This window comes from Budorcas taxicolor, chromosome 3, assembly GCF_023091745.1.
Source record: "Budorcas taxicolor isolate Tak-1 chromosome 3, Takin1.1, whole genome shotgun sequence".
Lineage (NCBI taxonomy): Eukaryota > Metazoa > Chordata > Mammalia > Artiodactyla > Bovidae > Budorcas > Budorcas taxicolor.
In genome coordinates, this window is record NC_068912.1 from 34083992 (window position 1) to 34107151 (window position 23160).

Here is a 23160-nt window from a genome sequence, read left to right on the forward strand (position 1 = left end):
TCTCAGGGACTGTGGAGGGCCCTGCCCTCCTCATGTGCCTGAAAATAAAGATATAACATAAATTAATCAAGTAGTTTATGCCCTCACTTGTGAATCTAAATCCAGATTCCTGCACAGCAGAGAGAGTACCCAGGTGCAGCTCCAGAGATGTCCTGCCAGACAGCTCCATGTCTCTCACATTGATGGGACAGTGAGGGGTAGTGTGGTGGGAATGTGACCCAGGGGAGAAGACCTGTCCTCTGAGTGGGTGGCTCCAGAGGGTGTCCAGAGAAGGGTGACAGCCTGGATGACTCCACACAGGACCAGAGTCAGAGTGACCCAGACACCCTTGGCTGCCTAGATCCCCAGTCCCAGCCCTCACCCTGGGATATATTATATGTTAGCATATAACACATATGACCCAATGTGATTTCAAGAGAGTGATCTGTGCTTGCTTTAAAAAAAATTTTATTGAAGTATATTTAATTTATAATCCTGCTTTATTTTAGGTGTACAACTAAGTGATTCAATTATACATAAACATATATTCATCCTTTTTCAGATTCTCTTCTCCTCTAGGCTATCACAGACCACTGAGTGGGGTTCCCTGTGCTGTGCTCAGTCGCTCAGTTGTGTCTGACTCTTTGTGACCCCATGGACTGTATGCAGCCCACCAGGCTCCTTTGTCCATGGGGATTCTCCAGGCAAGAATGTTAAAGTGGGTTGCCATGCCCTCCTCCAGGGGATCTTCCCAACCCAGGGATCAAACCCAGGTCTCCTGCATTGCAGGCAGATTCTCTACCATCTGAGCCATAGGGACGCCCAGAGCTCCTGTACTGTATGCTATGTCCTTGTTGATTATCTGTCTTATATATAGCAGTGTGTGGGCTCGGTGTCCTTTGAAGTTACTCTGTGATCTGTGACTTGCAGTACAAACTGCACAAGGACAATGTCCTACCTGCCAACTTTCCTCTTTGAGGAAGAAGGTTATTTCAAAATTAGGAGAATAGGACATTGGGTAGGCTATGGTTTCGTTTGTTGAAAGCATATTACAAAGTAGTGGATGTAGGAAACAAATGAGAGGAACTTTGAAAAACAAACAAATTTTATAAGTTAAAACACAAAGTTGTGCTATGTGTTATGTGCTAAGTTGCTTCGTCATGTATGGCTCTTTGCAACCCCGTGGTCTATAAGCCTGTAGGGGATGCACACTGATTGAAAACACCCACCCTGGCCAGGCACCACAAAACGATTTGCATGATTTATGACAGGAGATCCTGATAAGGAATACGGAACTAATAAGCCACCACCAACTGGAAGAGTTCAGGAAAGGTCGAAAGGAGACACTGCGTGTCTGTCCAGTTCCCAGAATCCCTCTCGCTCACATCCATCTTGGCTAAGCAATGGGTGCACCACAGGAAACACTGAATTAGAGTGATTGGCCAAAGACCACCCGGAAACTAATCCTATCACCATAAAACCCAAAACTGCGAGCCACGCAACAGAGCTGTTCTCCTGGGTTCCCTTACTACTGCTCTCCACCCGGGTGCCCTTTCCCAATCAAATCTCTTGCTTTGTCAGCACATGTCTCCTCGGACAATTCTTTTCCGAGTGTTAGACAAGAGCCCATTTACAGGCCCTGGAAGGGGTCCCCTTTCCTGCAACAAGCCCATCAGGCTCTCTTTCCATGGGATACTCCAGGCAAGAATAGTGCAGTGGATTGCCATGTCTTTCTCCAAAAACACAAAGTTGGTATACTACAAAAACAGATGTTTAAAAACAGAGCTTCCCAAGTGGCTCAGTGGTAAAGAATATGCCTGCCAGTGAAGGAGACTCAGGAGCCATGGTTTCGATCCCTGGGTTTGGAAGATCCCCTAGAGGAGGAAATGGCAACCCACTCTAGTATTCTTGCTGGGAAATCTCAAGGACAGAGAAGCCTGGCGGACTACGGTCCACGGGGTCTCACCGAGTCGAATGTGAGTAAGCACAGCACAGCACAACACTTTGTAGGATAGAAAGGCATGAACCATTGTTCCAGGAAGATTCAGATCACCATGGGATGGGATGGAGTGGGGCTTGGAAGACAGACTTTTTCTGCTGCTGCTGCTGCTAAGTGGCTTCAGTCGTGTCCGACTCTGTGTGATCCGATGGACGGCAGCCCACCAGGCTCCTCCGTCCCTGGGATTCTCCACGCAACAATATTGGAGTGGGTTGCCATTTCCTTCTCAAATCCCTGTTAAGTCACAGACTTAGAGTTTGCACATCTCTGCTAACTTTGGAAGCAGAGAGAGTGTGTCAGCAGAGACCAGCAGAGCTCAGTCCCTCTATGGATGGTCCCAGCCATTCCCTCCTTGCCTGTCCTCATGGATGAGTTCTGGCTCCTGACTCAGGATGTGGCTCAGGGTCAAGTGGATTCTCTTGTCCTTTTGCCCACAGGGAAGCGATGGTGACTATGGTCACCAAAAGTGGTGACCTTCACAATAGTTACACATTTCATAACATAATGAGGAATTACAATTCTGACCTTTCTACATCTTGAACTGACAGAAACACCACTAGATTTCACTGAGAAAATGGTTTTCCAAAGCTACATGAAGCACAATAGGAATGTTTAAAATAGGTAAAACGTAATGCAATCTAATTCATCCAGTTATTGTTTTCCTTTATGAAAAAACAATCACTATGATCCTGACATATAGCAGCACCATAAGTAAGACCATCCTGGGTAATGAAGGCTGGAAGTCATCTGGGAAATACAGGGAGGAATTTTTAAGTATGGAAGAGATTTTCAGTGTTCAAACCCGAAGGGGCACTGAGAGGGAGGGAGGTTGAAGGCAGGAGAAAGAGGTCGTGCCTGCTGGGACAAGGAACTGGGGACACAGTGATGGGCCCCGAGCACAGGCAGCCCATCAGGAGGATGGGGTCAGGAGGAAGAGGTCAATTCTGCAAGAGGAGGAGGAGGGCTGGCTGAGCAGGCTCTCAGACTCGGCCTCCAGATTCAGGGGTCCCACCGGTGGGGGCAGTGGGTGTGTGGAAGGCAGTAGGGGGCAGGGGGACTCGGGAAACTGGAGAGGAGGCTGAAGGGCCTGATGCAGCCGGTGGTTGCCTCGCTGATATTCAGTGTCAGTGTGGTCACGTCTTCTGGATTTACATGTGCTCTCTCTTTTGACTGTAAATGTTGACAGGTTCTAATATTTTAGAGGACACTGTGCAAGACATCGAAACTTACATTGTCCAGTATCCAGTTGAGAGGTCTAGCCTGTGGTCTTTCTTCTGTGCGGTCTTCCATAATTCCCTCCAGCTCTACTTCTGACCTTCTGAATTCTCAGTGAATTAACAGTGTTTCTGTATGAAATAGCCTCAGAACACAAGCTTAATAGTATCATAAATACACACAGTAGAATCTAAATGTGTCTTCATCTTGCTCAAGTTTTTTTTTTTTGAGTTTGTAAGTGTTGTCTGTGTAACTTTAGGTTATAGAGAACATTTTTTAATCTTAAAAGAAGACAGTAGAAATAACCACTGACAAATGTTGAGGTCCTTTAATGGACCGGAATGTGGTGGTCCAGAGTCGACCGATAAGAAAGTAAAGGAGAGAGAAAGAGGCTGATATTCCTTGGTTTATGCAGAAAGCCAATAAAACCGTTCCACAGAGCTTGCTCTGTTCATGAAGGCCTCAGGCACCCTCTCGAGGGTGGGGGGGGGGGGGCGGGGGGGGAAGCCCATGCAGGAAAGTGAACCCAGAGGGCCTCTGCACTCCAGGGTATCAGCCTGAAAAAGACAGAGAGAGAGGGAGAGAGAGAGGGAGAGAGAGAGGGGTGGGCAGAGAAAGCAAGACACAGGGACCAAAGCTCTGATGGAGCAGAGGTGTTTTACTCAACATTGTGTGAATATTTATACTGTGTTACAAGGCAGCTATTTTCAGCAGAGATAAAATCAAAACTTACAAGTTATCAAGGAAACATGAGGTCATCCATATGAAAGAGAGAAGGTTGTAAATAATCACTTTTACCCTATGGTTCATAAAAAGGAAGAAGGTCATAAATAGTTGCTTATCACTGTATGGAAATGCATGCATACTTCAGCCCCCAGGAGTAGATTCCTGCTCCACTTAATTCCTGAATATTCAAGAATTAATAAGGGACAGAGGATTCATGACAGACCCAAAACAGCACACAGGAAGCCTCCTGTTAAATGCTTCCTGACAGACAAGATACTTACCAATTATATATGAGACAGAAATTTTCCACTTGCTTATAACATTTTGAATAACAAAATGCAAACTAGGATTGCAAGAATTTACAAAAGGAGCCAAGTTTAAGAAGAAAAGTATGGAAAACAAGAAATGCTATTAAGAAGAAATGTTTCACATTTAAACAAATGTGTTCAAACTTTATTTGCAACTGTCTTCATTATCACTGCTAAGTCACTTCAGTCTTGTCCAACTCTGTGCGACTCCAGAGACGGCAGCCCACCAGGCTCCCCCAACCCTGGGACTCTCCAGGCAAGAACACTGGAGGGGGTTGCCATTTCCTTCTCCAATGCATGAGAGTGAAAGTGAAAGTGAAGTCGCTCAGTCGTGTCCAACTATTTGAGACCCCATGGACTGCAGCGCACCAGGCTCCTCTGTCCGTGGGATTTTCCAGGCAAGAGTACTGGAGTGGGGTGCCATTGCCTTCTCCACTTCATTATCACATATTGCCTCATTTTTTAAAAAGGATTGAGTTATTTTGTTCTTTAGGGTTTTTTTCATGGTCACCTCTTACGTCTGAATCTAAGATTTAAGTTTTTAGATAGTTATTTATTATTTGCAGGATAATTGCTTTATAATATTGTGTTGATTTCTGTCATATAATCAACATGAATCAGCCATAGGTATACATATGTCCCCTCTGTCTTAACCCTCCCTCCCACAATAGCTATGCCCTTTCAATTTGAGCATATAAATCTGGAGTCAGAGAAATAAGTTCACCTGTTTTTGAAGTTCTGTTGAAATACAGCCCCATCCATTCATTTATGTATGTCCCATGGCTGCTTTCACACTATATTTATAAAGGTGAACAATTGTGATGACGGAGACCACATGGTTTGCAAAACCAAAAATATTTACTGACTTATAAGTTTCATTAACTATTAGTTTACTGGACTTTTTTATGTTAGCAGTTTTACTTTTTGAAATAATCATTTATTTATCTAAAAATCATTTACTTCACATTATTCCTACATTTGCTTAATATTTTTTGCTTAATAACTGCAAGAAATGACCACCGAGACAAATATCCAACAAGACTCTTCTCCAAAGCACCTGAGGGCGATGACTTGAGGCCAAGTCAAGACTTGAGGCTGTGCTATAACAAGCCCAACTCCACCAGCCATCCACTCTTTGAAGGACCTGCCAATCATCTTGTTATCTGGTGAGGCCTACACTTTACCTCATATGGCATTCTCCCTCCTGACTGCACAGAGCGGCTACACTTTGGTCCACACACTAGCCCTGCTCATTTCAGGTCAAGTTATCCAAGGGCCAGCTACAGCCACTACATGCTTCAGTTAGGGAGACCGAATGGCTTGCCCCTAGACCTATAGATTTCAAATCTTCTGATGTTCATTCTTTATCTTAAGTGGCTCAAGAAACTATATACTGCGGAGTCGCTTCAGTTGAGTCTGACTCTCTGCGACCCCATGGACTGTAGCCTGCTAGGCTCCTCTGTTCATGGGATTCTCCAGGCAAAGACACTGAAATGGGCTGCCATGCCCTGCTCCAGCGGATCTTCCCCACCCAAGGGCCACACCTGCATCTCTGACATCTCCGGCACTGGCAGGCGGGCTCTTTACCACTCGCACCACCGGGAAGCTAGGCACCTATATGCAGAGCTCTAAGTCCATGAAATGCCTCTAGAGTTGCCCAGGGGTTAACTAGAGATACTTCTTTCATGTTTCCAACTGTTATTGAACGTTTACTGTTGCAAGGCAGTATAACAGATGTGAGATATAAAGTCAAATAAGAAATGGATTCTCTCCTCAATGTCTTTATGACCAAGTTAGAGAAAAAACGAGCAAAACAATGATTATAATACACTGGAAGCAAGTGTTATTGATGTATGTTGTAAGAATACAGATGAAGAGTATCTAAAGCAGAGAAAACTTCCAGGAGAAGGTGACAGAAGTGAATCCACCAGGATCCCACTCCATCAGTAGACTACTCAGACCTCCCCAGCACCCCAGAGCCCCCTGAACCATGACACAGAGTACTACAAGCTGAAAGGAGGCAGCCCATGAATGCTGAATTAAAGAGGGAACCAGGCACAGAAGGGCCCCCCTTCTGTAGACACCTCATGCCAAGAAACAGAGGTGCATGAAGTGGAGATAGAAATGAACAAGCAACAGTATAATCCCACCTGTGCCCAACCTCCCACCACACACACACACACACACACACACACACACACAGACACAGACACACACACACATACACACACACACAGACAGACACACACACACACATACACACACACATACACATACACACACACACACACATACACACACACACACACACAAGCCCATCCATGCAGCCCTGCAGAGCACAACAGAAGGGAAAATGGACACCACCACGCACCCAACTTAGTTGGTCATGACTCCAGGAAGCCAGGAGGGAATAAGACAGGACACAGCAGGTGTGATAAGGCTTTACTGGGATCAGACAGGCTGGGCAGGAACCACACTGGGAAGCACGGACTTCCCACCAGGCCAGTGCTGGTCTTCAGGGCAATGCTGGGAGCTCAGAACACAGCTCCATGGGCCAGGGACCCGACTGGGCTCCTCAATGCAGAAGCAACCATGGAAGGGAAGGATAGTCTACATGGCTTTAGTGCAGGAGGGATAATGTGGGGTGGAGGAGGACCTTTGCTAAAAAAAAAAAAGAAAGAAAAGAAAAAAACAGTGGGAAACTGAATTAAAGGATGGATGGAAAGGGGGGGTGGGAGGGAGATAAGGGGGTCAAGAAGCCATCTAGAGTGAACAGAAGGAGAAAGAAAAAGACAGATGGTTCCGTGGGCAGGAAGGTCCACCTGGTCTCCAAGGCACTGGCTCCTCACGCCCATCTCCTGGTTGCGGGCACTACTTGTTGCCCCACACGGCAAGCTTCAGGAACAGAGGGCCTGGGAGGAAGCGGCTGGACTTCATGTAGGCAGAGATCTTCTTCAGGCCCTGAGGGTGGGAAAAAGGTCAGGCTTCAGGTCTGCTGCCCGACTACGGTTCAGGGAGGTCTCCCTAAGTTTGCAGCCTAGTTATAGCCCTTCCACGTGGAGTCAAATATTGGGACAAAATACCATCCTCCTGGTGTCCCCAACTCTGGAATGTTAGCTCTTCTAACTATCTGTAATTCAAGTGCTATCTTGGTAAAATAGGACATCTGGAGATTCCACCCATGCTTGTTGCTGGAGATGATGACATAGGTTCAGAATCCCTAAATGACTCCCCTGCAAGATGGGTTCTACTGAGACCATTTATCAGATGGGAAACTGAGGCATTTCTGTGCATGCTCACACTGCACAGAAGTAATATGGCTAGAATGCAGCCTGCTTGCTCTCCCTCTCAATTCTGAGGTCTCTCTGCTGCATCCCCTTCCTCATAGCTGGAAAAAAACAAGGAGACTCACTCATCATCCACTTATACAAACAGTTAAGTGACCAGTCCTAGCAGTTGCCCACCAACAGTGTGCCCGTAGGGAAAGTCAGGATGGGAAAACAACAGATGAAACATTCTCTGGTTTGGATACACAGTCCTTAGACAGTTAAGATGCATCTAAAGAAGCACTCTATAATCAACCTAGGTCTGTATAGTTTTCTATGCAGAGTAAAGCACTAAAATCAGTAACTTGAGATCCCTAGCTTTTGGTGATTAGCAGTACTCTTTACCAAGATGTATTATTGATTACTCCAATTTTCCAGACCTCCTCCTCCACCTCCTGAAAGCAGTTTCCCAGAGATATCTGAGGGTTCTGAGAGGGTGTCTCCTAGCATACAGGTCTCCAAATGAAAGGGAAACTCACCGCTCTTACACTGTGTGGGCTTTGTTTCCAGTGGACAGTTATAGTGACCACAAAGGAGTTCAAATGAGACTTCTTACTGGGATTGGAACCTTACAAGGAGCTGGAGCCTTGGTACCAGCAAGGCCCGTTGTGCCAGTCCACCTCTGTACGTGATCATATGAATTTAGGTGAATCTCTCATGATCTCCCATTTACTATCTTGGTTGACAGTCCTGAGTTTTCTTTAATGGTACATGAAAAAACTTCCTGTCATCTCATTTTAGAGATACTGAGAAAGTACCCAGCTGAGACACTGGGCAGGTTCAGGTTGGGTGCGTAGATCAGGGACTGGTTGGTGTCCTTCCTTGGACTGACTAATTTACCAGAGTTGGCTGGAATATAGTGTAGATACCACACGAGATCTCTTAGCTCCATAGATAAGGGACAGGGCTCCTCCTGGCCAAGCAAGGCTTTTTCAGGCAATTGAGAAACTTGCAGGAGTGGTGGAGGCAAGTCCTCATTCCACACAGCAATCCCATAGGGAATCCCACTTTCTAAAGAAACTTGCTCATTCAGGGACACACACAAAAGGTTTGGCCAATCTATGTTCCCAATGCCCACAATGTTTTCAGACTGTCTGAGACATATTAAAGACCTGAAATGACTACAGGGTGACAACGAGGAGAGTTAAGCTCACAAATAGCAGAAGGGCCCACCACACACACTTATCCATAAAACTTATCGTGACAAACATACTGTGAAATGGGAAACAAAGCTTTATAAACAAAAGAAAGAGGGGTGACAGGTTGCCAACCTAAGACTGCCACTACAGGCAGGTTCAGGGACACTACATATGGAGTTTATACCTGCAGATACTACTTAATTGGGGAAACTATCCCAAGGAGATCTCATCCTAAAAATGGTCAAAAAGGGTTCTTCAACACTCAAAATTAGGGGATTTTTTGTGTACACAGCTAGAGGAATGGGTTTTAAGATCAAAAAGACTGAATGATTTAGAAGGCCTGGTAAAATTGTGATTACTTTGGCCAAAAAACGTTTTGTTTTCAAATGCTGACCTTAAGGAAACAAAAGTCCTTCTAGGAAGAACTTGCATCATCTCCCTGTAGCCTTGAGACGTAAAAGTTCTACCTCATCTTCTTAGGCATCTTCCAGTGCACTTTGTAAGCTTAGTCCCTCTAATCGTGAAGGTTACACATACGGTGTATGGTTGGCAGCAAGTTGCATAGACTGTGATTCCAAGAGTCTTTTTGTCCAGCTATGCTAGCATTAGGTAAATGTGTCATTAGGGGGCCCAGTTCATAAAGGGTCTTTGTTGTTTCAACGCTCCTTGTGTCTCCCTGTACAACAAAGCCTTTACTCTTTTATACGATATTTGTGAGTAAGCTTCCTGGCTCCTGAGAAGGCTGCATCCTTCACACTCTTTTGTGGGGATTCCTCTTGCCTCTTATTGGTTTGAATCATAACTAAGAATTCTAACAATGGATCCTTTAAACTGGGAAACCTGCTAAATTGGTAAATGTTTAGAGATCTCTCATTGAAAACAGTTGTTTAGCTGGTCCCTATGGAAAAATCAAACTAAAGGGTGGATACACAGATATATAATGGTGGCTAACCTTAAGAACTTCCTTAGTTTCAACTCAATCAACCAACCAACAAAATTGTTCCTGGAGTTATATTTATGGTCTCAGCTTCCCCTCAATGGATCTTCAGTTCAGTTCAGTCGCTCAGCCGTGTCCAACTCTTTGCGACCCCATGAATCGCAGCACGCCAGGCCTCCCTGTCCATCACCAACACCTGGAGTTCACTCAAACTCACGTCCATCAAGTCCGTGATGCCATCCAGCCATCTCACCCTCAGTCGTCCCCTTCTCCTCCTGCCCCCAGTCCCTCCCAGCATCAGAGTCTTTTCCAATGAGTCAACTCTTCACATGAGGTGACCAACATACTGGAGCTTCAGCTTTAGCATCATTCCTTCCAAAGAAATCCCAGGGCTGATCTCCTTCAGAATGGACTGGTAGGATCTCCTTGCAATCCAAGGGAGTCTCAAGAGTCTTCTCCAACACCACAGTTCGAAAGCATCAATTCTTCAGCACTCAGCCTTCTTAACAGTCCAACTCTCACATCCATACATGACCACTGAGAAAACCATAGCCTTGACTAGACGGACCTTAGTCGGCAAAATAATGTCTCTGCTTTTGAATATGCTATCTAGGTTGGTCATAGCTTTCCTTCCAAGGAGTAAGTGTCTTTTAATTTCATGGCTACAATCACCATCTGCAGTGATTTTGGAGCCCAAAAAAATAAAGTCAGCCAATGTTTCCACTGTTTCCCCATCTATTTCCCATGAAGTGATGGGACCAGATGCCATGATCTTCGTTTTCTGAATGTTGAGCTTTAAGCCAACTTTTTCATTCTCCTCTTTCACTTTCACCAAGAGGCTTTTTAGTTCCTCGTCACTTTCTGCCATAATGGTGGTGTCATCTGCATATCTGAGGTTACTGATATTTCTCCCGGCCATCTTGATTCCAGCTTGTGTTTCTTCCAGTCCAGCGTTTCTCATGATGTACTCTGCATAGAAGTTAAATAACCAGGGTAACAATATACAGCCTTGACGGACTCCTTTTCCTATTTGGAACCAGTCTGTTGTTCCATGTCCAGTTCTAACTGTTGCTTCCTGACCTGCATACAGATTTCTCAAGAGGCAGGTCAGGTGGTCTGGTATTCCCATCTCTCAGAATTTTCCACAGTTTATTGTGATCCACACAGTCAAAGGCTTTGGCATAGTCAATAAAGCAGAAATAGATGTTTTTCTGGAACTCTCTTGCTTTTTCCATGATCCAGTGGATGTTGGCAATTTGATCTCTGGTTCCTCTGCCTTTTCTAAAACCAGCTTGAACATCAAGAAGTTCACAGTTCACGTATTGCTGAAGCCAGGCTTGGAGAATTTCGAGCATTACTTTACTAGCATGAGAGATGAGTGCAATTGTGCGGTAGTTTGAGCATTCTTTGGCATTGCCTTTCTTAGGGATTGGAATGAAAACTGACCTTTTCCAGTCCTGTGGCCACTGCTGAGTTTTCCAAATTTGCTGGCATATTGAGTGCAGCACTTTCACAGCATCATCTTTCAGGATTTGAAACAGCTCAACTGGAATTCCATCACCTTCACTAGCTTTGTTCATAGTGATGCTTTCTAAGGCCCACTTGATTTCACATTCCAGGATGTCTGGCTCTAGATGAGTGATCACACCATCGTGATTATCCAGGTTGTAAAGATCTTTTTTTGTACAGTTCTTCTCTGTTTCTTGCCACCTCTTCTTAATATCTTCTGCTTCTGTTAGGTCCATACCATTTCTGTCCTTTATCGAGCCCATCTTTGCATGAAATGTTCCCTTGGTATCTCTAATTTTCTTGAAGAGATCTCTAGTCTTTCCCATTCTGTTATTTTCCTCTATTACTTTGACCCAAACAAATCCACTCTATTTACCCTAGCGTAGGAAAAATTTAAAGGCAAGAAAGTAGAAAAATTCACCAGCAATTTCTCAGGGCAATATGCCAAACAATCCAATAAAGATTGACAAAAAAAGCCTGGGTCCCTTGGCTCAACCCCTCACTGGGGACAGAACTGGGTAAAATGGCCAGGGAATAAAAAGGAAGGTTTCTGGGACTCCTTGTAAGACCAAGACTTGTTAACAGGATCCTTACAAGGGCTATGGTTAAAGGTAAAATATTGATAGTTGATAGAATTGAGATGAAAGTTTATTTGTTAAGGGGAAGAACAAAATCTGCCTCCATGTTGGATCTGTTTCTTTTTATTATTTTTTTTAAGATCTGTATCCTTTTTCTTTTTTTTTGGCTGCACTGGGTCTTCACTATGAGCTGGGCTTTCTCTAGTTCCAGCCAGTGAGGGCTACTCTTCATTATGACGCACAGGCTTCTCATTGCCGTAGCTCTCCCTGTGGTGGTGCACAGACGCTAGGTGCGGGGCTTCAGGAGGCAGCTGCAGCACGTAGACTAGTAGCTGCGGCTCTCAGGCCCGAGAGCCAGGCGCATGAGTTGTGGTGCAGGCTTAGTTGCTCTGCATCATGTGGAATCTTCCCAGAACAAGGAGTGAACCCATGTCCCCTGCACTGGCAGGCAGATTCTTACCCACTCTACCCACAGAGAAAGCCAGATCTGTTTCTTTTACTTTAAACTTTGCTTCCCATTGCTTTTGTTCACTACGAGGATACCCTCCATACATAACAGCCTGCCTTGGGGAACCCTGCCCCTATGCCTGAATGTTAAGCCAGAGTGCCCTTGTTCAGGACCCTGTGCACCTGTGGATGGCTACAGGAAGGAAAAAATTAACATAGCCCCTACCCGAGGCTGGCAATTCCAGGAGATGTTTGCAAGATTAATGACCTTTTTACTTTACTTCCTCACCCCCCACTTCTCTGCTCTATAAAAGAGCCTGGCATCAGACCCTGATCAGATGGTTATTTTGAGACATTAGTCTGCCAGCTTCTCAGTCTGCACATCATCTCTCAGACGATCGGCCCGTTGTGCAGCAAGCAGACTAAACGTGGACTCAGTAACACGCTAAAAAGTGGTATATTTGAACAGGCTTTATGTAAGATGGTTATATCTCTTTTACCTGATTATACTGTGGGGATATACAAACATGTCTCACTGGGGAATGCGCCCCTGCCTGGCATAAGACAGGGCATATCATCTGCCTGTCAGGCAATGTTGATTAAAGATAACAGAGGAAACCAAAAGGCTTACCTGAGCCCACACACCATAAGATTAAAATTGCAATCTAATAAACAGGGCCTAATAAAAGCAATACTGGAGTTTGGTTTGAGGGTTTTGTTTGGTTGGTTGGTTGGTTTTGATTTTGACCTAGGGTAAATTGGTCTGAGTCTGACTTGTACACTCAGAAAGAGGGCCTTCTGCAAACATTTGAAGACATGATACACTGATCCCTAAAGTTCTAGAATTTAGAAATCTTTTGATTTCCAGTTTAGTTGGAAATTTTCCTACTGATATAAAAAACACAATTAAAAAAAAATGTAGTTGGCCAAATCCATCTTTTGATATCATTTAGGTAGCAGCCCAGTTCTTCAGGGAACTGAAAGCAACTGTGTTTGTCTTGCAAATCTCCACGTATCAGGGTACTTTCCTGGCGGTCCTGTTGTTAGGAATCTGCCTTCCAGTGCAGTGAAGGCAGTTCAATCCCTGGTCAAGGAACTAACATCCCATATACCCTGGGGCAACTAGCCCGCACACCACACCTACTGAGCCCATGTGCTCCGGGGCCCAAGCACCACAAGCAGAAGAAGATTGATGCCACAACGGAAGATCCCACATGACACAACCTACACCCAATGTAGCCAAAAACATTATATATTTTTAAAAACCTCTTCATGTCAGATATGTAAATATAGCACCAATGACCTGAGACTAAGCCTGATTAACTTAACAAGATAGACTCTAACACCAAAGGGAAAAAATAACAGAAAAGAGGTGTTTTTAAATTCAAATAATTGGAAAGGCTCCTTCACCCAAAATCTAATTTACAGCCTTTAAAGGATTTGTCAAGAATGAAGGACTTCCCTGGTGGCCCAGTGGTTGAGAATCTGCTGCCAAAACAGGGGACATGGGTACAGTCCCTGGTCTGGGAAGATTTCACATGCCCCGGGGCAACTGAGCCTGTGCTCCAGAGCCTGCGAGTGACAGCTACTGCACCTCAAGGGCCTAGAGTCCGCTGCTCTGCAACAAGAAAGGCCACTGCGTTAGAAGCCGGAGCACCTCAGCCAGAAAGTAGACCAAGCTCCCTGCAACCAGAGAAAGTCCAGGCCCAGCAACGCAGACCCAGCTCAGCCAAAACTAAATAAACAACTGTAAAAAATTTATGAAAATAAAAGAATGAATGCAAATCTTACATCGTTTCCATGACCAGTAAAAGCCTGAAGATAGTCCCTCCTAACTGGTTACAGAAAGGGGTAAGCTTCAATCTACCACATCAACCACACACAGTCCACCCTGAGGAGATTTCAGGATGAAGAAAACCAGGATGAAACATTCTGTGTTTCAGACATGGGGCCCCCAGAGAGTTAGGATGCATCTCAAAAAAAGAATTTTCATGACTCCAAATTTACCCATCTTCCTACACAGAGAAAAGCACTGAGATCGTTAACTAGAGATGTTTGTTTTTCAATAATTAGCATTAATCTTTTACCAAGATGCATGCTTGACTATATGTATATCCCAGCCAAAAATTCATATACCTACTGTCTCCTACCCTACATCTTCAGAGCTCTATGAGAAGCGGTCTCCTGGGTGCCAAACAAAATTGAAGGTTTCCAAATAAAGTCAAAACTCATTCCCCTTAAGTGGTGTCAAATGTTTCTTCACTGACTTCTCATCATAGGAGTATTTGTTCCTCTCAACAAGCAAAAAATAATCTCTGCCTCACAAAAGGCTCCTACTTCACACGGTTTGCCCACAGAGGGATGAACACCTAGCAAAACTAAAGGGCTCAGAAAGCGGCCAGGCAACATAAAGAAGAGACCACATTTTACCCAATTACTCAGCAAAACATGGATGAAACCTGATAGGAGGGTGTGGAGCAGCAAGACTGGCTCAGGCCAGACTCTAATTATTCCACTTAAAAGACACAGACCAACTGCCTGGCATGGGACCCGAGTCCACTCTCACTTGGCCTCAGCCTACATCATCCTCAGTCCTGCGACAGCCAACCAGACAGTGAGACACTCAGGTGTACCTGTGCACCAGTTTCCCAAGACAGACAGTGCCCAAGAGTGCCCAGGACTCCAAGATCTAGGACTGCCTGTGCCCCACCGCCCAGGGCCCAACAGGCCACACTGCAGGCCACATCTGTCCCCATCCTCCCTGCTGGGCAGTCACCCCAGCTCTTGCAAAATTCTCAAGGCAACAAGCCTTGGACCAAAACCAGAGCTGATGAGAACTAGCTGAGAAAGCAAATTTCATTATGGGAAGGAGGAATACAAAACAGATTGTAGGCCAAAAAACCTATTGGACGAGAGCTCCAAATTCCCACATCTGTCACAAAGCAGACTCTGCTGCTGTCCAGCTGGGTCAATGATGAGCTGGGAGGTGAGGTCAGGCTGTGCTCCTCTAGAACCAAGGTGGCTCCACCCACACCACACTGCTCAGGTTCCTATAGTTCCCCAGCTGCACTGAGCCCAAGAGGCTGGGCACCAGGACTGCATGACTTCTGTATCCCACTTGTGCCTGACACAGTGTCTCCTACAGGGGAGAGGATCAGATCAGTGAGTCTGACTTAAAGTGATGTACTACTGCATCTCTGGGATGGAAACTGGGATAACAGGAAAGAAAAAGGGACTGGAGATGAGGAGTAAATGAACTGCCCACCATAAGAGGTGTCAAGATGAAATCCTTGCACAGGACTCCTCTGTATGTACCCAAATCCCAGCACCAACTACAGATCTGACTATCTCAGAACAACAGGTGGAGGCTCAATTGCTGCAGAGCCCTTTGGAGATCAGGAGAATATATCGTCTCTGTTTTTAGTACTTGATATCAATCCTACTGTGTCCCATTCTACTAATGCCAGCTGCATACCATCTCCTGAATATTCTGCTTCCTACACACTTTCCAGAACTGTGAACCCAGACAGACAATAAAAGGACCTGAGCTTTTCATTTCAACACAGGAAACGGAGAGGCACCGACTGCTGCCCGTAGAAGCCAGACGGTCTGACGGGGAGCCCAGCACAGCCTGGACTGGTTGTGTGACCTTCAGAAATTACTTATCCTTTCAGCTTAATTCCTTATCTGTAAAATGGAGAGGATAATTCTTCCACATGTAGGAATGTTATAAAGATTAAATGTGACACAATACACATCAGTAACTGAGGAGAGATTCTGGTAAACAAGATTCTCCATAAATGCTATTCTTCACTGTAGTTCCAACTACAAAATCAGGGAAAATAAGAAAGAGAAGAAAGATGTAAATACAAGGGGTTCAAGGGAATCACCTCAAAACGAGAAATGAAGTCTTTCAAGTTTGGGAACGCATCCAGGCACTTGGGCTCAAATATGCGGTGCATGTCAAGGACGTCGTAAACCAGGAAATCCACATAGGTCAGCTGCAGGAAGACAAAGCATGAATGCGCACCGAACTCTGAACCTGGGAAAAATGACAGCTATCCCGCCCCCAAAGCCGGCCAACTTACCTTGTCCCCTGCAAACCAAGGCCTCTGCCCCAGAAACTCTGAGAACAGCTTGATCTTTTCAGGGATCTCCTTCAAGAAACCGGGCTTCAGTTTCTCCTGAGACACAAAACAGCTGTCACCACCCTCACACACAGACTCCCCGGCAGAGAGCAGTCCTCCCAGGGCTGTGTCTGATCCCAGCTGTCAGGGGAGCACTCATGTCCCTTGACTGTACATGAGTCAGGGCCCAGGGGCACTTCAACCCACTTGTGTTCACTAGACTCCTATGGGAACCAGCTCCCATCTGTGAGCAGCAATGTGAAGGCAAAGGGCAAAACACACTGTTCCTGGACCTGTCACCACTCAGCTCCAGACACTTGCGCTGGGTCAGACCAGCAGTGCTGTGAGACCTGGTGGAGCTTGGGCCTCAGACCTCAGGCTGATCAACACTAAAATGACTAGGAAAGAAGTCCTAAGTTCCAGTGTAGGAGACTAGAATGGTGTGGACACCTGGGCAGTTTCTGGACAGTTGGAGAGAACTAGAAGCTGAAAGGAAGGAGGGAGAGGAATAAAGTCTAACCCTGGGCTGCCCACTGGACACGTGTTTCGGCCTTAGATGTGGAGAGGAGGTATTGGGGTAAGGAGGAAAATATCCTGTCTAGGAAGTGAATTTCCATCCAGGAGAAGCTGGACTCTTTTAAGATTGGTGGGAACTGAATCAGAGTTTCCAAGAAAATGTCTTGGTTACTAAGGAAGTAAAAATCTAAAAGACCAGTCGATGAGATTGTGACAAGCATCTCACACGCTGTCCCCCCAAGTGAGAGGACTCACAAAGTCAGGGCTATAGCAGATCCTGGCCATAGCAAAGCGGACATCCATAACCTGGTTCTCCAAAATGTCCACACGAATCATCTCCTCCTCTGTCTCCCCACCTGTGGCCACACAACAGAGACTCAACCTCAGTATCTCCTCCAGCCCAGCCCAGGGCATGACGACCTGCGCCCCTGCCCCCAACCCCAGACCCACTCACACATGTTGTGCTTGCGAGCAATGTACCGAAGGATGGCGTTGCTCTGGGTGAGCTTGTGAGTCCCATCGATTAAGTAGGGCAGCTGGAAGAACAACAGGGTCTGGTTATTTGGGCCACCAGACTCCCCTGTACCCCTTCCATTGACCAAGGGCAGAGATGAAACCTGGCTTTCACAGAGCCTGTCCCATGGTGGGCACTAAATAACATGCTATAAAATGGAGGGATGAGCTGGGACAGAGTATCACTAAAGGGCAGAGGAGAGAACCAGGAAGCTGAGACACAAGAGCAGAAGGCACCTCTTCCTGAAGCCTCTAAGCCAGGAAAGGAGATGGATGGAGACACTGTCCACTACCCCTCCCACCACCTCAGCCCCTGCACCTACATTGGGGAAGTCCAGGCCCAGCTTGAATTTGTCATTCAGCCACTGGCTTCTGTCATAGTCAGGAGCTGAGAAAAAGAAGATGCAGTGAAACAATCTCCCATAAATCCAACCCTCCTTCCTGGAGGACCTACCAATGAGTCAGAGGCAAGACCCCCTGAACTGTTGGATATGGATTCTGAACTGGATTCTAATCTCACATGGAGCTTTGGGAGAAAGCACACGTAGAAGGATTTGGAACCTCCCTGAGTTAAGGCTTACGGAGAGCTAATGCAAGCACTAAATGGAGCCCAAGGCTGCCACAGGGGCTCTCATGGCCTGCTTTGGAGGACAGCTGCACCCCCAAAGGGTTTGACAAGGGGCAGGTCCCTTTTCCAGCTGGTGCAGTTTAAGGGATGGGAGCAACAAAGGCAGAACAGGGCTTGCTTGGCAACAAATCAGCATGAGTTGAGCAGAAGTTACAACAGAAAAAGGATTTCATTACCATCTCCCATCGAGTACTGTCTCTCCTCATAGTTTGTGTCTGTGTACTCCAGGAGAAGGCGGATGGCATGGGCCAGCTGCCAGAGATGGTGGGACAGAGGGCAGACGTCAGTCTTGACTGCAAAACTCTCACTCTTCCAGGTCACTTCCACACCTCCCACTCCCTCAGCACCGTCACCTGCACCAGCCCACCCACGCCAGACACACACATGCCAACACCCAGAGAAGATGATCGGGCTGACGGAACAGGGGCTCCGCTGCAGCAAGTCCTGTGCAAGTTTCTGGTTTGAACCGGCCTCAGCTTTGCAGCATTTTCCCAGGGGGGCGCAGCATTTCCCCACCCGCCTCCACCTTCCCAGCCCTGGGGGACCCCCGCTCACCCCGCGGATGTCCCAGTAACCCAGAATCATGGGCATGGTGCAGGTTATGACGCTCAAAGTGCAGAAGCTCCAGCGCAGCTGGGCCTGAAACTTCTGAATCCGCGAGAAAGGGGGACCCGGAAGCACCCGCCCCTCTTCTCGGCCCCGCCCCCAGCCCAGCCCCTGACTCAGCCCCTGGCCGGCGGAGCAGGGTCTACTCTTGTCTCTCAGCAGATTCCCATGGAAGCCAATCTCTGGGCGCCTGGAGATCAAAGGCCGCCGAGGTCGGGCTCCCCTGGTTCCCGACCCCAGAGAGTCGTTAGCTAACCGGGGGAGTTGCCAGTGCCCTTGGGAAACAAGCCTGAATCATAACGTTAAATCGGCCCGGGTTACAGGAAGATGAGAACCCCAGGCAATCCTAACGCTCCCCCATGATTTACAATCCATGATGGATACAGTCTTCCAGAAACGAGTATCAGTGCAACAGGAAGAGTAGATAGGAGGCAGAGAAAGGAAATGTGCCCTCCATGTCTTTCTCTCAGGGACTGTGGAGGGCCCTGCCCTCCTCATGTGCCTGAAAATAAAGATATAACATAAATTAATCAAGTAGTTTATGGCCTCACTTGTGAATCTAAATCCAGATTCATGCACAGCAGAGAGAATACCCAGGTGCAGCTCCAGAGATGTCCTGCCAGACAGCTCCATGTCTCTCACATTGATGGGACAGTGAGGGGTAGTGTGGTGGGAATGTGACCCAGGGGAGAAGACCTGTCCTCTGAGTGGGTGGCTCCAGAGGGTGTCCAGAGAAGGGTGACAGCCTGGATGACTCCACACAGGACCAGAGTCAGAGTGACCCAGACACCCTTGGCTGCCTAGATCCCCAGTCCCAGCCCTCACCCTGGGATATATTATATGTTAGCATATAACACATATGACCCAATGTGATTTCAAGAGAGTGATCTGTGCTTGCTTTAAAAAAAATTTTATTGAAGTATATTTAATTTATAATCCTGCTTTATTTTAGGTGTACAACTAAGTGATTCAATTATACATAAACATATATTCATCCTTTTTCAGATTCTCTTCTCCTCTAGGCTATCACAGACCACTGAGTGGGGTTCCCTGTGCTGTGCTCAGTCGCTCAGTTGTGTCTGACTCTTTGTGACCCCATGGACTGTATGCAGCCCACCAGGCTCCTTTATCCATGGGGATTCTCCAGGCAAGAATGTTAGAGTGGGTTGCCATGCCCTCCTCCAGGGGATCTTCCCAACCCAGGGATCAAACCCAGGTCTCCTGCATTGCAGGCAGATTCTTTACCATCTGAGCCATAGGGACACCCAGAGCTCCTGTACTGTATGCTATGTCCTTGTTGATTATCTGTCTTATATATAGCAGTGTGTGGGCTCGGTGTCCTTTGAAGTTACTCTGTGATCTGTGACTTGCAGTACAAACTGCACAAGGACAATGTCCTACCTGCCAACTTTCCTCTTTGAGGAAGAAGGTTATTTCAAAATTAGGAGAATAGGACATTGGGTAGGCTATGGTTTCTTTTGTTTGTTGAAAGCATATTACAAAGTAGTGGATGTAGGAAACAAATGAGAGGAACTTTGAAAAACAAACAAATTTTATAAGTTAAAACACAAAGTTGTGCTATGTGTTATGTGCTAAGTTGCTTCGTCATGTATGGCTCTTTGCAACCCCATGGACTATAAGCCTGTTAGGGGAAGCACACTGATTGAAACCGCCCAACCTGGCCAGGCACCATAGTAACCAGCTGCATGAGGTGTTTTATGACAGGAGATCCTGATAAGGAATACGGAACTAATAAGCCACCACCAACTGGAAGAGTTCAGGAAAGGTCGAAAGGAGACACTGCGTGTCTGTCCAGTTCCCAGAATCCCTCTCGCTCACATCCATCTTGGCTAAGCAATGGGTGCACCACAGGAAACACTGAATTAGAGTGATTGGCCAAAGACCACCCGGAAACTAATCCTATCACCATAAAACCCAAAACTGCGAGCCACGCAGCAGAGCTGTTCTCCTGGGTTCCCTTACTACTGCTCTCCACCCGGGTGCCCTTTCCCAATCAAATCTCTTGCTTTGTCAGCACGTGTCTCCTCGGACAATTCTTTTCCGAGTGTTAGACAAGAGCCCATTTACAGGCCCTGGAAGGGGTCCCCTTTCCTGCAACAAGCCCATCAGGCTCTCTTTCCATGGGATACTCCAGGCAAGAATAGTGCAATGGATTGCCATGCCTTTCTCCAAAAACACAAAGTTGGTATACTGCAAAAATAGATGTTTAAAAACAGAGCTTCCCAAGTGGCTCAGTGGTAAAGAATATGCCTGCCAGTGAAGGAGACTCAGGAGCCATGGTTTCGATCCCTGGGTTTGGAAGATCCCCTAGAGGAGGAAATGGTAACCCACTCTAGTATTCTTGCTGGGAAATCTCAAGGACAGAGAAGCCTGGCGGACTACGGTCCACGGGGTCCCACAGAGTCGAATGTGAGTAAGCACAGCGCAGCACAACACTTTGTAGGATAGAAAGGCATGAACCATTGTTCCAGGAAGATTCAGATCACCATGGGATGGGATGGAGTGGGGCTTGGAAGACAGATAGGCTTTTTCTGCTGCTGCTGCTGCTGCTAAGTGGCTTCAGTCGTGTCCGACTCTGTGTGACCCGATGGACGGCAGCCCACCAGGCTCCTCCGTCCCTGGGATTCTCCACGCAACAATATTGGAGTGGGTTGCCATTTCCTTCTCAAATCCCTGTTAAGTCACAGACTTAGAGCTTGCACATCTCTGCTAACTTTGGAAGCAGAGAGAGTGTGTCAGCAGAGACCAGCAGAGCTCAGTCCCTCTATGGATGGTCCCAGCCATTCCCTCCTTGCCTGTCCTCATGGATGAGTTCTGGCTCCTGACTCAGGATGTGGCTCAGGGTCAAGTGGATTCTCTTGTCCTTTTGCCCACAGGGAAGCGATGGTGACTATGGTCACCAAAAGTGGTGACCTTCACAACAGTTACACATTTCATAACATAATGAGGAATTACAATTCTGACCTTTCTACATCTTGAACTGACAGAAACACCACTAGATTTCACTGAGAAAATGGTTTTCCAAAGCTACATGAAGCACAATAGGAATGTTTAAAATAGGTAAAACATGATGCAATCTAATTCATCCAGTTATCGTTTTCCTTTATGAAAAAACAATCACTATGATCCTGACATATAGCAGCACCATAAGTAAGACCATCCTGGGTAATGAAGGCTGGAAGTCATCTGGGAAATACAGGGAGGAATTTTTAAGTATGGAAGAGATTTTCAGTGTTCAAACCCCAAGGGGCACTGAGAGGGAGGGAGGTTGAAGGCAGGAGAAAGAGGCCGTGCCTGCTGGGACAAGGAACTGGGGACACAGAGATAGGCCCTGAGCACAGGCAGCCCATCAGGAGGATGGGGTCGGGAGGAAGAGGTCAATTCTGCAAGAGGAGGAGGAGGGCTTGCTGAGCAGGCTCTCAGACTCGGCCTCCAGATTCAGGGGTCCCACCGGTGGGGGCAGTGGGTGTGTGGAAGGCAGTAGGGGGCAGGGGGACTCGGGAAACTGGAGAGGAGGCTGAAGGGCCTGATGCAGCCGGTGGTTGCCTCGCTGATATTCAGTGTCAGTGTGGTCACGTCTTCTGGATTTACATGTGCTCTCTCTTTTGACTGTAAATGTTGACAGGTTCTAATATTTTAGAGGACACTGTGCAAGACATCGAAACTTACAGTGTCCAGTATCCAGTTGAGAGGTCTAGCCTGTGGTCTTTCTTCTGTGCGGTCTTCCATAATTCCCTCCAGCTCTACTTCTGACCTTCTGAATTCTCAGTGAATTAACAGTGTTTCTGTATGAAATAGCCTCAGAACACAAGCTTAATAGTATCATAAATACACACAGTAGAATCTAAATGTGTCTTCATCTTGCTCAAGTTTTTTTTTTTTTTGAGTTTGTAAGTGTTGTCTGTGTAACTTTAGGTTATAGAGAACATTTTTTAATCTTAAAAGAAGACTGTAGAAATAACCATTGACAAACGTTGAGGTCCTTTAATGGACCGGAACCTGGTGGTCCAGAGTCGACTGATAAGAAAGTAAAGGAGAGAGAAAGAGGCTGATATTCCTTGGTTTATGCAGAAAGCCAATAAAACCGTTCCACAGAGCTTGCTCTGTTCATGAAGGCCTCAGGCGCCCTCTAGAGGGGGGGAAGGAAGCCAGGGCAGGAAAGTGAACCCAGAGGGCCTCTGCACTCCAGGGTATCAGCCTGAAAGAGAGAGAGAGAGAGAGACAGAGAAGGAGAGAGGGGTGGGGAGAGAAAGCAAGACACAGGGACCAAAGCTCTGATGGAGCAGAGGTGTTTTATTCAACACTGTGTATTTGTATTGTCTTACAAGGCAGCTATTTTCAGCAAAGATAAAATCAAAACTTACAAGCCTCCTGTTAAATGCTTCCTGACAGACAAGATACCAATTATACGTGAGACAAAAATTTTCCACTTGCTTATAACATTTTGAATAACAAAATGCAAACTAGGATTGCAAGAATTTACAAAAGGAACCAAGTTTAAGATGAAAAGTATGGAAAACAAGAAATGCTATTAAGAAGAAATATTTCACTCTTAAACAAATGTGTTCAACCTTTATTTGCAACTG

General features: G+C 46.3%; 1 protein-coding gene across 3 annotated transcripts in view; it reads right to left on the reverse strand.

Annotated features, from left to right (window-relative positions):
* Positions 1-6629: 6629 nt before the first annotated feature.
* Positions 6630-23160, reverse strand: part of LOC128044341 (glutathione S-transferase Mu 1) — a 30496-nt gene continuing 13965 nt past the window's right edge. Inside the window, exons 1-9 of one of the 3 annotated variants that reach the window (XM_052636498.1) lie at positions 18503-18609; positions 18124-18199; positions 17643-17707; positions 17261-17342; positions 17062-17162; positions 16252-16347; positions 16054-16164; positions 7050-7188; positions 6630-6888 (exon numbers count right to left, since the gene is read on the reverse strand). In XM_052636498.1, the coding sequence (XP_052492458.1) occupies positions 7099-7188; positions 16054-16164; positions 16252-16347; positions 17062-17162; positions 17261-17342; positions 17643-17707; positions 18124-18199; positions 18503-18538 (657 nt within the window). In that variant the 5' untranslated portion in view covers positions 18539-18609 and the 3' untranslated portion in view covers positions 6630-6888; positions 7050-7098. Of the gene's footprint in view, positions 7189-16053; positions 16165-16251; positions 16348-17061; positions 17163-17260; positions 17343-17642; positions 17708-18123; positions 18200-18502; positions 18634-23160 lie in introns of those variants that run through there. The other 2 variants (XM_052636500.1, XM_052636499.1) reach the window with 2 other exon arrangements.